Raw genomic sequence first — 12740 nt, 5'->3', positions numbered from 1 at the left:
GTTCTATGAAACCCAAATCTGAAAATATGTAATGTATATGAAAAAGACAGGTAACATTTCTGATGCCAGCAATACAAAATTAGTATTTACACAAACCATTTGGGGGACTGTTTTCAGGAAAATGAATATTCATATTGGCAATGGTCTAGACAATGGCAGCAATATATCAACTTGATAAAACGTCATTCCCTATTTGGTGAAGTCAAAGCCTAATAAATAGAAGTTTATTAGTGCTGATGTCAGAATATAAAAACATTACTGGTTTGCAAACAAACCTGACTTTCATCAATTACCCTCCCTCATCAATCTGATAGAGTGAGTAGGGATCTTTGTGTTGTTAGGTTGGCTAGAGTAATGAATGTCTTCATTTCCTTGTGAACATAAACATCACTAAATGCTAGCTAAATCACAATGGCAGTGCACAGAAATGACTGATAACTAACAAAATGAAAAAAGATCTTTTACGATGCCTTTCCTTTATAAACATGTTTAAATGAGTTCATTCGGTACTAGTTTCTGGCTGTGAATATCAACCAGTAGAGAGAATTAATTGAATGTGATAGTTGGGATATTTCTGTACTAAACTTACCATAGTACAATACAATAATATTTGGACTGTTTGATAATTAGTTTTTCACAACAAATTGTTGTGGGAATGCAGGTAATAAACTTTCTTCCTGACATCAATGCTGTACTTGATATGATGCCATTTGAAACTTTAAAGAGGAATACTGCAGTTGGTTAGCCAAGTGGTTAAAACATTGGCTTGTCATGCAGAAGACCTGGGTTTGATTCTTCCCCTGGGTACAATATCTGATGTCTAAAGCTATGGTGTGGGATATGGGTTCATGTACCCTGCATGTTAGTTCATGCTCCCTGACCACGAGGGAGAACATAAAATATCATAGAGGATACATCACCCTCTCATTAATTCAACATACTAAAATGTCATTAGTATTTTGTACTTGAAACAATTCAGCAATGTGAAATGGGCCATATGAAACTTGTCTCATGTTTTAGCTGGGAACTCTGAAAATATATCTTTGTAATTTTATGATCTATATCAGAATTGGTAAACTTGAGGAAATGATCAAAAGACAGTGATTTCTGAGACACATCTGAACAAATTCAACATGAACAGACAACATAAAGGGCTTGCTACTAGTCGGACAGGGCATGTTTACTTTTTGTGAACACCTGGTGTCTTCACTGATTTTCAGTGGTCCACTCCTAGAATTGTTCACCTTCAAGGCAATCTTCTGAGCCAGATTATTGAAACTGGTTATTTTCTTGCTTTGAGTTTGACATTTTACGTTTCAATGTAGACGATGACACTGTTTTAGTGACATTGCAGACATTAATACACAGAAATGAGCAACCATCAATATACACATCATCTTAAATCCTTCTATAAAAATGATAGATTCACCATAAATATTGCCATACCATGATGATCACTGAGTCATCAGTTGTGATGGGATCTAAAATGTCTTTCATTATTGATTTTGTTTTAAACTGCACTTTGGTTGCCACAGGTCAAATCTATTTTGAAAATTTTGTGGACCCCATCAAATTCCACTTGCAACATCGGCATTGACAGCTTGTTGTACATGTCTGTCCGCCTGCACGAGTGATCACAGTGCAACTTTTATGCTGTCCTCTCTAACTATTCACCAGGACAGGTATAAATGACTTTATATTTTGATGAATACCATGGCAAACACACCTTTAAAATTGACGAGGGAAATGGATTACAGGTAGTGCAATAAACGAGCTTTCAAGATATCAGCCTATGGGGTTCCACCTGGCTATAATGTGCATCTAGATTGCTATAAATTCACAGAGCTGCCATAATCCATATGAATCATGATGCTCTGTATGTCAATATTTGTCCAGTTAACGGTTATAGCTCTGAGCCATATAGGCGTAACACTGATATTTATGCTGCTTTGGCATTCCTGGTGAACTTTTGATGGGATTTCTCAGTCATTCACGCTAGGGAAATGATAAAATGTTTTTAGCTTTAACACTTTTAGGAGAGGGAAAATTAAGTTGTCCCAGGGCTAAATAATTTCCCTTGTTATTGTAAGTTGGCCACAGAGAATGTTATGGCTTAAAGGAATCTAACTCATCTTTGTCTACCAATGTTCACAAGAAATCTATGTTTGACGATTGCCCTCTTAACAACATAATAGTCCTTACCTTAATTTCATCTTGAACACACAATGAAGAGATAAAAAGACATGTCTGTAGTCAATGTTTCTGTTTCATTAGGATTAAAGAAACTACTTATGTTTGAAGTGTATGCTGGAATTAATTTAATATTCTAATGATAATACAGGTCTATATTTGAGAATGGAGCAGAAAATGTCTAGTTGAAATATAAACATCCTGTGATGTTCAAGCAGAGCTAGACTGACGTTTGACCAGGAGATTTAACTGTGTTAAGTTGAATTTGGAACCAAACCAAGCATAAGTTTTGAAATATTACCTTACTCATGGTCGATTGTACAGATTCCATTGTATACTGGAAATGTGGTATTTATATCTCCATTCAACTTTGACAAAACTAAATGTGCACTCTTTGGTTTTAGCTAAGACACTAAGAGAATACTAAGACACTAATGCAATGATTCAAGTGAAGTGTTCCCGAAGGTTTCATGATTCCAATATACAAGCCAATAACAACCATTGATTAGACTTTGGTGCTGTATGCGGTGAACTATTTTTTAACTCACATACAAATCTGTCACTGAACGTAAGAATCAACTTTTGAAGCAGGAGCCTCAAAAGAAACTCAAGTGGGCCTGGTATGGATTGATTACACATTTCATGTCATTGTTATTGCCTCAGAGTAGACATTGGACACAAGGCACCAAGTTACAGAAAGGGGACAGATTTCATGCTCTATGTGGTCCCTAAACCGTAAATAATTTACATTCACTTTTACACCACCTTTAGCAATATTCCAACTAAATAATGGCAGGGGACACCAGAAATGGGTTTCACACATTGTACCCATGTGGAAAATCAAACCCAGGTCTTTGGCAAAATAAGTGAATGCTTTAACTGCTGAGCTATCTGATCGCCCCTCACTTTACTGAAGCATGAACACAACTCTGAATTTGTACCTTGTAATTGTATTAATAATTATTTAAAAATGTCAAGGGATTATGACTGAAAAAGAAAGGATATTCCCATAAATATCTACTTACACACAGCTGTCAAAGTTGCTTTTATCGCCTGAGTTGGATATTGTGAATTGATATCTCTGATTGACAGAGCAGCATTGCGTAATTTCCAAATTCATGTTGGATTGTTCATGCAGTGCTTTACAATTACAGCAAAAGTTCAGAACTGGGACAATCTACACAATCATGACTGATATCACCTGCTGTGTCATAAAACAACAATATTTAGATTGAGGTAATTTGGTGTAATCCCACTTAAGAACCAATTCACTCATGTCAGGCATATCGACTAAACGGAAGAAGGCCAAAGGGAAATTCAGTCACACTCATGGTATTCTGCTCTCCAAAATGGGACAACTTGTGGTCAGTATATGGAACAATACTGTTGTCAGTTGGGTGTCAAACTGTGGCAAAACATCAAACAGAATTTCTGTTTCCCGGGAGACACAAACTATTAGTGTGTGAAACTGAACAGTTTATACAACTATGACAGTAAATAGAGTGACCCTACATTCAACAAATAAATGCAAAATACAGCCACTTTGAACTTTGAAATATCATTCATTTTTCAGAAACCTGGATTCTAGAAGAGTTCTGCTTGCAATACCTTCACAAACACAAACATGTACTCAGAGTGTACCCATGATTGATATGTCATCAAATAAAGTAAGATGGGTGATTTCAGAGTCAAGATCAAAAGGAATTCACATACAGTCTGATGTGCTAACCACTGGGCTACAACATGATCCAGTCTTCCTGTTAAGAAGTCTTTGTGGTTACCTCTGCAGTATATCAATCTAGGAATACTCAGAATCCTCTGTTTCAAAGACCACCTGACCTACATCCTTATATTCCAATGAATGGAATTCATGGATGCATGTCATCACTAAGGACTGAGCAGTAATGGTTTAACGATAGTGAAAAGCACACATTAATCTATAAGAATACAGTATTCAATATTCCAGGTGGAGAGTTGGGTCACAGGGTCACATTGGTTTTTGTTCAAGAAAAATGACTCTTCAGTCACAACAATTATTTTTTCAGCACATCCATCATGCCCTACACAAACATTCATTTTTTTAATAATAAAACCACAAATAATTTGTCACAGCAGTCCGTGTAACGTACAGTTCTAACCTATCCGTAAATAGATACTACAGGTTCGCTAGCGATTCATACCTGAATGCAATTCACCATGACAATCAATTCACATGAAACCAATGTTCAGAAGCCCATCAGTTGGTCTCAATGGTGACTTATCTCTAGATGCAATGAAGTCATGTATGTGCTCCTTGTGTGGAAGCCTTTTGCGCAGTACCTGCAGCTTTCTCCGTCATCTGTATCCTAGCCTCGGCCTCTTTCTGCTGACTGTGGACCTGGATGGTTTTCAGTTTACATTCGGCCAGGGTGAGGCTTTCCCTCAGCTGCAAGAAACAAACTTACTTATTGTGTCTTCATAATTCTACTTTGTTTGCTTTGTCTGCACTGTGGAAAAAAATATTCTGAAATGCCCCCTTCTAAAGCTTCCTCCTATCTTAAACATACAAATAAATAAAAGCCACAAAAACATTCCTACATTAAAACAAATCACTATTTAAAGCAGAGCATACAGTATGATTCTGTATGATTCTGACTGTATCAAAAGTTTGTTTCATTTAATCATCATCAAAAAGTCATGATGGTAAATGTTTGTTCTTTTGTGTTCTTTTTCTAAAAAGCACTGGGCATATCCTACACACACACTATTCTGATAATTCTACTTTTCAGGTTTTTCTATCCTCAACAAATCAACTGCATCAGCTGATTCTAATGTTTATACATGCCATTAATGAGTAAAAAGGTTTGCAAAGGTCACATTATCGGATAGAATCATGTGTTGCAAGCATAATGTAATTAGTAAATTTCTTGAAGCATTCAAATTTCAAAAGAAGTAGGTCACTGTGACCAAGTAGAAAAAGAGAATTCAGATTCACTCTGAAAGACCTTTCCATGCCCTTGAACTGATTGAGGTCATTCAAAACATTCTGGGAGACTGAAATTCCAAGAGAAGTAGGTGTCACAGTGACCAGCAGAAGGTGATGTACTTGAAACATGACCTAGAACTAAATCGAGGTCACTCAGAACATTCTGAGCAAAATAACAACACTGACAAGGGTTTTACCTTCTCATTGAGGAGCCTCTGTGCTTCTACCTCAGCAGACAAACGCATCTTAACATGAGTTGAGTAAGATACAGGAGGTGGCATCTTTTGTGCACTTGGGTGCAGGCCAGGGTGACCGTCATGACCACCAAAACTCATGTACATAGGCTGGTACTCAGATGCAGCTGTAAATCTGTTGGCCCTGGAAGCCCCAAGATCAGATGCATGTTGGACATGTGGAAGTGGAAACCCAGAGCTGTGGTTACTTGCATCTTTCTCTTCTGCTGATACAAATCCAGATTCATTACTGGAAGACATGGTCATCTTATCAGGGGTGATGGTCTTCTCAAGTGGGGATGAGGGCCCTCGGTGATGACTGAAGTGAGTGTGGAATGGAACAGACCCTGGTAGTGACCGGAAAACTGTGGGTGGAAGCTGATCTGGGGACTGATACAGAACAGGAGATGAGGAGCTCATGTAGCGACAGAATGGCAGATTGGTGACAGGTCTCCCACGTGACTCATGGGAGTATAAAGGGAGGTTTGTGCTGTAGACTGGAGCTGGAGGCAACACTGGGGAAGCAGACACAGTGTTGTTGGACTGTCCGTGCATAGGTCCTTGGATCTGTTGTCTCATGCTTGCAGGGTCTCGCTGAGGATCAAGGTCAGATGTATCACTTATGGAGTGTCGACGTGTGTCAGCACCTACAAGTTGGGTGGTTCTGGTATTGTTGAAATCTACAAAAAAGTGAAAGCACTGTGTTTTCATTATTATATAATGTTTGTCCTGAGTTTTTATAGTGATGACATAAACAAACCGAAATAGTGAGTTTAGTTTTACGTGGCACTTAGGAGATAAACATCATGTGTTGGCCAATTTCCGGGTGTTATTGAGCATTTAAAGCACGGGAATGCATTTGGAACCGACGGCGTCAGCCGGAGGTTTCAAATGAAATATTCCCGTGCTTCAAATACTCAATAACACCCGGAAATTGGCCAACACATGATGTTTATCGACATTGTAAACACAAAAGTAAACCAAAGGGTTTCACTGTCTGCACTCGTTTACATCGAGAACGAGTACAGCAGTGAAGTGTCATCAGCTGGCCGTTTCAACTGGTTCCCATGGTAGCATCTGGAGTTGCTCATTTGTGACGTCATTCTAATTTTACGTCACAATATGATTTGAATGACGTCACCACTGTTGATGACGCACCAAAACAATTGTTTGCGAGGTTTCTACGTGTCAGTACGCAGTAAATAGTCTTGCAGTTTCCGGAAATCTAATACCATTTAATCATGTTTTTCAACCAATCAGATTACAGGACACAGTGACTTTTGGTTTACAATCAGCAATATTCCACCTATGTGTTGGCCATCTATAAATAATCAAGGCTAGACCAGACAATACAGTGATCAACAGCATGGGCATCAATCTGCACAATCACATATGACATATGTAGAGTCTGCAAGCCTCCACCTGATCCTGCTTCTACGACAAGTATAGTCGCCTTTCGTGGCAAGCTGCTGAAGACCTATTCTATACCAGATCTTCATGGGTCACAAACTAAAATATCATATTTAACTTTTAGGTTTAGGTTTTTCATTTCACATGTTTCAATTTTAAAAACGTAACAATCGACCTCACAATGTCACAAGCAGCAGACTACACCTGTAGAATACTTCTGGACCTCTTTAAATGTAGATACTGGATGCAAACAAGATTTCTGTGACTGAATCAGCCATAACGTAATCCAAGTAGAAAAAGAGAATTCAGATTCACTCTGAAAGACCTTTCCATGCCCTTGAACTGTAGATACTGGATGCAAACAAGATTTCTGTGACTGAATCAGCCATAACGTAATCCTCAGAACTTGCTAAGGACCACACATTTGATTAAAGGTGACTAATTTGGTCCACAGCAAATGATTTTGATAACATTTAGAGCACTATTACAGATGCTTCCACACAAATACTACCATTCCTTGGATATGTCATCAAAGCTTGTAGGGAGTAAATCATGTCATCCATGCTTATGATGACAACTCCCTAACTCTAAAAGGAATGTGTGCTTACCGAGACGACAGCGAGCACCCACTTGTTCTTTGAGATTCTCTTCTCTTTCACCCTTCTTCTCATGTGCCTCATCTTCTCTGTTGTCCAGTCGAGCAAACTGTTCCGCCAGCTCATCACTACAATACAAGAACACAGTGGATACTTCAAACTGGCTCTCTGGCAAGAAAAGCTGATGCCTTTTCCAAGTGTCTCATTTAACATTACTCACAGCAATATTTCAGCAGGCTGAGTAATGAAGGCTGGGCCTGACAAAGAGTGACTGATATCATGGACAACCATTTTCAAACAAAAAGGAAAACCAAGTTCTGCTGATGGTCAACTTCTTTATTGCAATGAGTACAACATCTTGGTGCATCACTAACTTGGTAACAGTGTTCATGAACTTGATAACAGTGTCAGCATCTGCACCAAAACATTACATTCATTACAATAAAGAAGTTTCACAGAACTTGGATATCCTTTATCTTCCAACTTTAAAATGCCTCAAATATGTTATTCTTATGATTGAGCATACAGGCACATTATTAACAATGTCAAAAACCCTGACAAATCATCACTGTAGGTCCTCTACCACAAACATTGGTTGCAAGCTTTAAATCTAGAATGACTATGGACTGGCCTTATTGAATGTTCTATCTGCAAACCACCTCATCAATACTAAGTACCATTGACCAGCATGCCTGCTACAAGCTTTTCTTTACATTTTAAACTCCAATGTAATGGTTCAAAATTATTAGAAAATTCCATTTCATATATGCTGAATATGAAAAGATCACAGATATGTTGAGGAAGGATATTTCTCCATGTGCTGCCTGATCACACAATTAAACGAAAATGTAAAATATTGATGACCAGTAAATATTCTTGATCAGTGTACATGCCTTTCTTTGTTTCAGGATGTATTTTCAAAGCAGTCGTGTGAATGTATATATTTTCTCGACAATGACTAAGTTTGCATTGTGCAGATGTCGGGAACTGAACCCAGGTCTTAAGCATGATGAGCGAATGCCTTACCCACTAGGCTATACCATCCCGTTTATGACAAAACCAGTATGGACAGTGAGTTTTCTCGCGACGTATGATGACACATTTGTGCATTTGTATCCTCAAAGGTCTTCGGTTCGGTGAGCTGCACATGAGAATGTCCTACTGTGTGCAAGCTTTGCAATTCAGTAGAACATATATTTTACATTACAGGGAAATGGGAATACCGAATGGCAGTTGCATGTAGGTAGTATTTGATAGATGGTTGATCACATGTGTCTGTTTTGTCCTTGTGTGTAGGACCTATAGCAGTGGCACTGCGAGAGTTATTGAGCAAGTAATAGATACAGCTCTGAGATGATTGGCCTGTCAGGTGACACTGGCGATATAGCACATTAACTACTAGCTGTCAGAACTTGCTCAATGGCTTAGACAGCAGCATCGTAATGTAGTCACTGTTTGGCACCAGCTAAGCATCTGATGAAATAAGAACACACCATGTGCCCTTTATCAGTCTTGTTTTGTTTAGTTTGATGCTATGCCTCAAGTCAGTAATGTCTTTATTTTGTTTTCTCCTTTCATCAAATGCTTCACATACAAAAATAAATCCCTCATGTTCTTGATGATGAAAAATGAAATTTGCCTGCCAGCTACACATTTTTGATGAAAATGACAAATGATTCAAACACTGAAACATCCACTTTGGCCATGTTGGTAAATTCAAATACACTAGACAAAAATAGTTAAGGATATATGTAAATTTTGAAACTAGGAATAATGATTAATCAAAAGATAAAATATCAATCATAAAATTACCAATATCTGTATCTCATTTTGTGCAGTATATTTAGTTTTCCTTGTAATGTAACATGTACCCCACAATAATCTCTTGACATGGCACCATTGAAGACTTTAATTGGGTTAACTGGAAGCATCCATAAGTACTTCAAGCACTTCTGCATGCACACACAGACGCACAAACTGAGCATAGATGCAAACGATTTACAATGAGAGCTTCAAAATGAATTGGCGGATAACATCTTATTAATTAATCAATACTGATAAAACTGTCTAAATGTCTGTTTCTGGTTAAATATACATTTAAAGTTGTAAGTGACAGTAGATGATCTTGATCATTAAAGTCCAGATCCATAATAAGATGAAGGACTCAAGGCTTTCAAGAATGTCGTCGATAACATCCTTGGAAATCAAGCAATGCACTGGATCAACAGAAACTATTGCTCAACTGAGCATCCCTAAAAACAGATATCATCTATGCCCAGATGCCTCAATTCCCTAAAACATTTATCACAAATATACGCATGCAAACTTGGATTAATAGATCACATGGCTTAAATGAGGTACTATAGATTTTGATAATAACACACTTATTGTGTATGTTACGTATACAGAACATAAACATGCAAAACGGTGAGTGAGTGAGTGAGGAGTGAGTGAATGCATGAGTGAGTGAGTGAGCGAGTTAATATTTAATGCCACAGCAGCAATATGTCAGCCATATCGTGACAAGAACATATTCTACAATTGCAAAAAATTGTGAAGACTTCAATATATAGGTGAAAGGTAAATATCTATTAAAAACACATTTTTCATAATGAACCATAGCACAGCAAGCATTTTTATTTGACATTCTGGTACATATCAAATAAATTCTGCTCGACTATGACCATGTTTTTGTCAGGTGCGAAAAGGTTATTACCTCAGGGTGCACTGGGTGCAAACAGTTTTCACTTCCTTAAATCAAATCCTTGTCACATTTTGTTGTTGTGGTTATGTGTTCTGCCATAAAAGTGCCAGGAAAGAGGTGATATAATACAAAAACATTTGGCAAAATTGCATCTGTTGAATTAACAACCACAAGAGAAAATATTGTCATGAATGTATATTCATTAATCCATGATGAAATGCACAAACATTGTAGAATATCGCTAAGCCAGGACACTTCCATCAAGTGTCCCATATCTTATATTACAGATCTGCATGTTTGACAGGTGCCGCCGTGATACACGCCACACCTCAGAACATCAATAATCATACTTACTAGACACAATTACAACAACAAAATAAGAAAATACCAATATCAATAATTAAAGGGATTGGGAAAGGCAGGGACCTGTGCCATTTTGCACATTAAAATAAGAAATGGCCCACTACAACTTTGAAGTTTCCTCTACAAGGGCAGTGGTTCATTCTAAATTCAAAGAATGGTTAACAATTCTGAAATGGCCCAATGCAAAAGTTCTCTTTCCCAATCCCTATAATTATCAATAAATAATCAAATACAGTTCAGAAAGTATTACTACACCTGAACAGAAATGAAGGGAAAATATGGATCAGATAAAAAAGAATTTGACTTAAAAATTCTTTCCAAGTGATGTTACATTTAAACATGTGAACACAGAAATGATGGTATGTCAGTGACTTCATCCCATGCCCACAGAACATCTCAATAACTAAACCATTAACACCAGACAATAACCTTGCAAATCAATTCCATGACATTCAAAAGAAGTAAAAGCGGTGTTCAACTCAGGAGTACTTAATCCATCAGTGCTGCAACACAAGCTCACTTAGTAACAGCTGATATCACTCTCTTTCATTCTTCATATCACCCATTTCGTCCAATGAGAATAATGTCTATTTCAAGCTGGATATAATCAGGTGTTGATCAGAGATGCGTCATTACCTTGCTTTACGTTCCGTTTTCATATATTGATAACATGCATGGTTGAAAGTGGACCCAAACCTTTCCCTCTTGTACTAGCATTCACGCACAGTTGATGTTGCAAAAATCAGAACATAACATTTCCACTGATTTAATGTACTTTAGATTTCATATCCAAATGATTTTTTTTGCTAAATGTCACAGAGCCAAAAGAAGCAACACAACAGGTATAAAAGAAAATATAACATTAACACACAAACAAATTAGGTAAGACATGCTCAGGTAAATTACTGAAATAAACAACCTTCTTCTGATTTGCAGTGACGATGATGGTAACAGCTGCTGAAAACTAGTTTATGCCACAGGAATAGTACTAAATCTCAAAGCATTCCTGAACAAATAAATCTGCTTTCAAACTAACCAAAAACACTGCAGAAATCCCTGTTATGAGTACCATCAATGAAATGTAGAACAATTTGCTCAAATATAAATAAAATATGTTTTCTCATATTGATGTATTATTAATTAATTTTCAAGGCAAAACCATAACATGAACATAATTTTACAACAGAAACTCACTTACAAAGCCGATTATAATTAAGCTGAACGCTAATCACGAAATTGGTAATATCCATGACGAAATGATTACAATTAACTTGAACACCAATCACAAAATTGGTAATATCCATGATGAAATGACCAGCATCACATGTACATATCCTTGTTGAATGATAGACTCTGATAGACACACAGCCTACACCCATCCTGGAAACAGTGACAAACGCCAACCCGGCACGACGACTTTATACCCCGGCGTAATGAGGATTCAAACCTTGCAAATATTTGATGTGTGGAATGTTTATAAATAATGCCTTAATATTGCCCTTCAAATATTTAACTGGGCCCAACCTCCCTCAGTATTTGAAGTTTGATGAGTTTACTCTTTTAACATAGAAAGAGAGTTCAATATTGATAAAGTTGAGATAAGGTCCTGCCCACTTTATGTACCCTGACATGGTAGAACGTTTTCTCATTTTGCTCCCAATCTCTTGATGAACATGTGAATATTTGTTTTCATATTGTAAGCAGAATGAAAGCTGTTACGAAAACAAACTGTCATTGTTTACAATGAGCACCGAGCAAGTAAAACAGTCATTTGCAAGGTCTGTCCAAATCAGGGATGCAAATATTTCCTTCGCACATAATATCTTGTGAACAGTGTTTGGTTATCCCCATCAATCGGTCTATAGACCAACACGATTTATAGTTTCCTTTATGAAGCAGAATCAACACCAGGAAGTCACATTTAATAGCATGCACAAACATATGATCGTAGCAAAAATCAACAGATCAGACTTAAACTGTTTCTGCTCTTACATAGGTGAATAGCACAAGGACAGTCTAGTATTTTCATTGTAAAGTTTGTTCAGGGCTCTAAACATACATGGTTATGGACCACGAACACACACAACGCAAATTTGCTTGTGGTAATGAAATTGTCATCAATGTTCCTATAGGGTTTGCGCTGTGGAGTCTAGATATGACAGCCATGTCAATGTCCATTGAAGTTAAGGGTGATTCAGAGATTTTATATATATTTGTTTAATCTTTAGACGTCAAACAGCGATTGTGGATGCCAAACAAGTCTGTCCCATAAGTCCTTG

General features: G+C 37.3%; 1 protein-coding gene across 1 annotated transcript in view; it reads right to left on the bottom strand.

Moving 5' to 3' along the window:
• The window catches only part of LOC137294554 (uncharacterized), a 74907-nt gene that overhangs the window by 42664 nt on the left and 19503 nt on the right, over window positions 1-12740 (bottom strand). Inside the window, exons 3-5 of the mRNA XM_067825598.1 lie at window positions 7407-7522; window positions 5353-6068; window positions 4510-4615 (exon numbers count right to left, since the gene is read on the bottom strand). Of these exons, the coding sequence (XP_067681699.1) occupies window positions 4510-4615; window positions 5353-6068; window positions 7407-7522 (938 nt within the window). The remainder of the gene's footprint in view (window positions 1-4509; window positions 4616-5352; window positions 6069-7406; window positions 7523-12740) is intronic.

This window comes from Haliotis asinina, chromosome 8 (assembly GCF_037392515.1).
Source record: "Haliotis asinina isolate JCU_RB_2024 chromosome 8, JCU_Hal_asi_v2, whole genome shotgun sequence".
Classification (NCBI taxonomy): domain Eukaryota; kingdom Metazoa; phylum Mollusca; class Gastropoda; order Lepetellida; family Haliotidae; genus Haliotis; species Haliotis asinina.
This window is presented reverse-complemented; position numbering and strand designations above follow the sequence as displayed.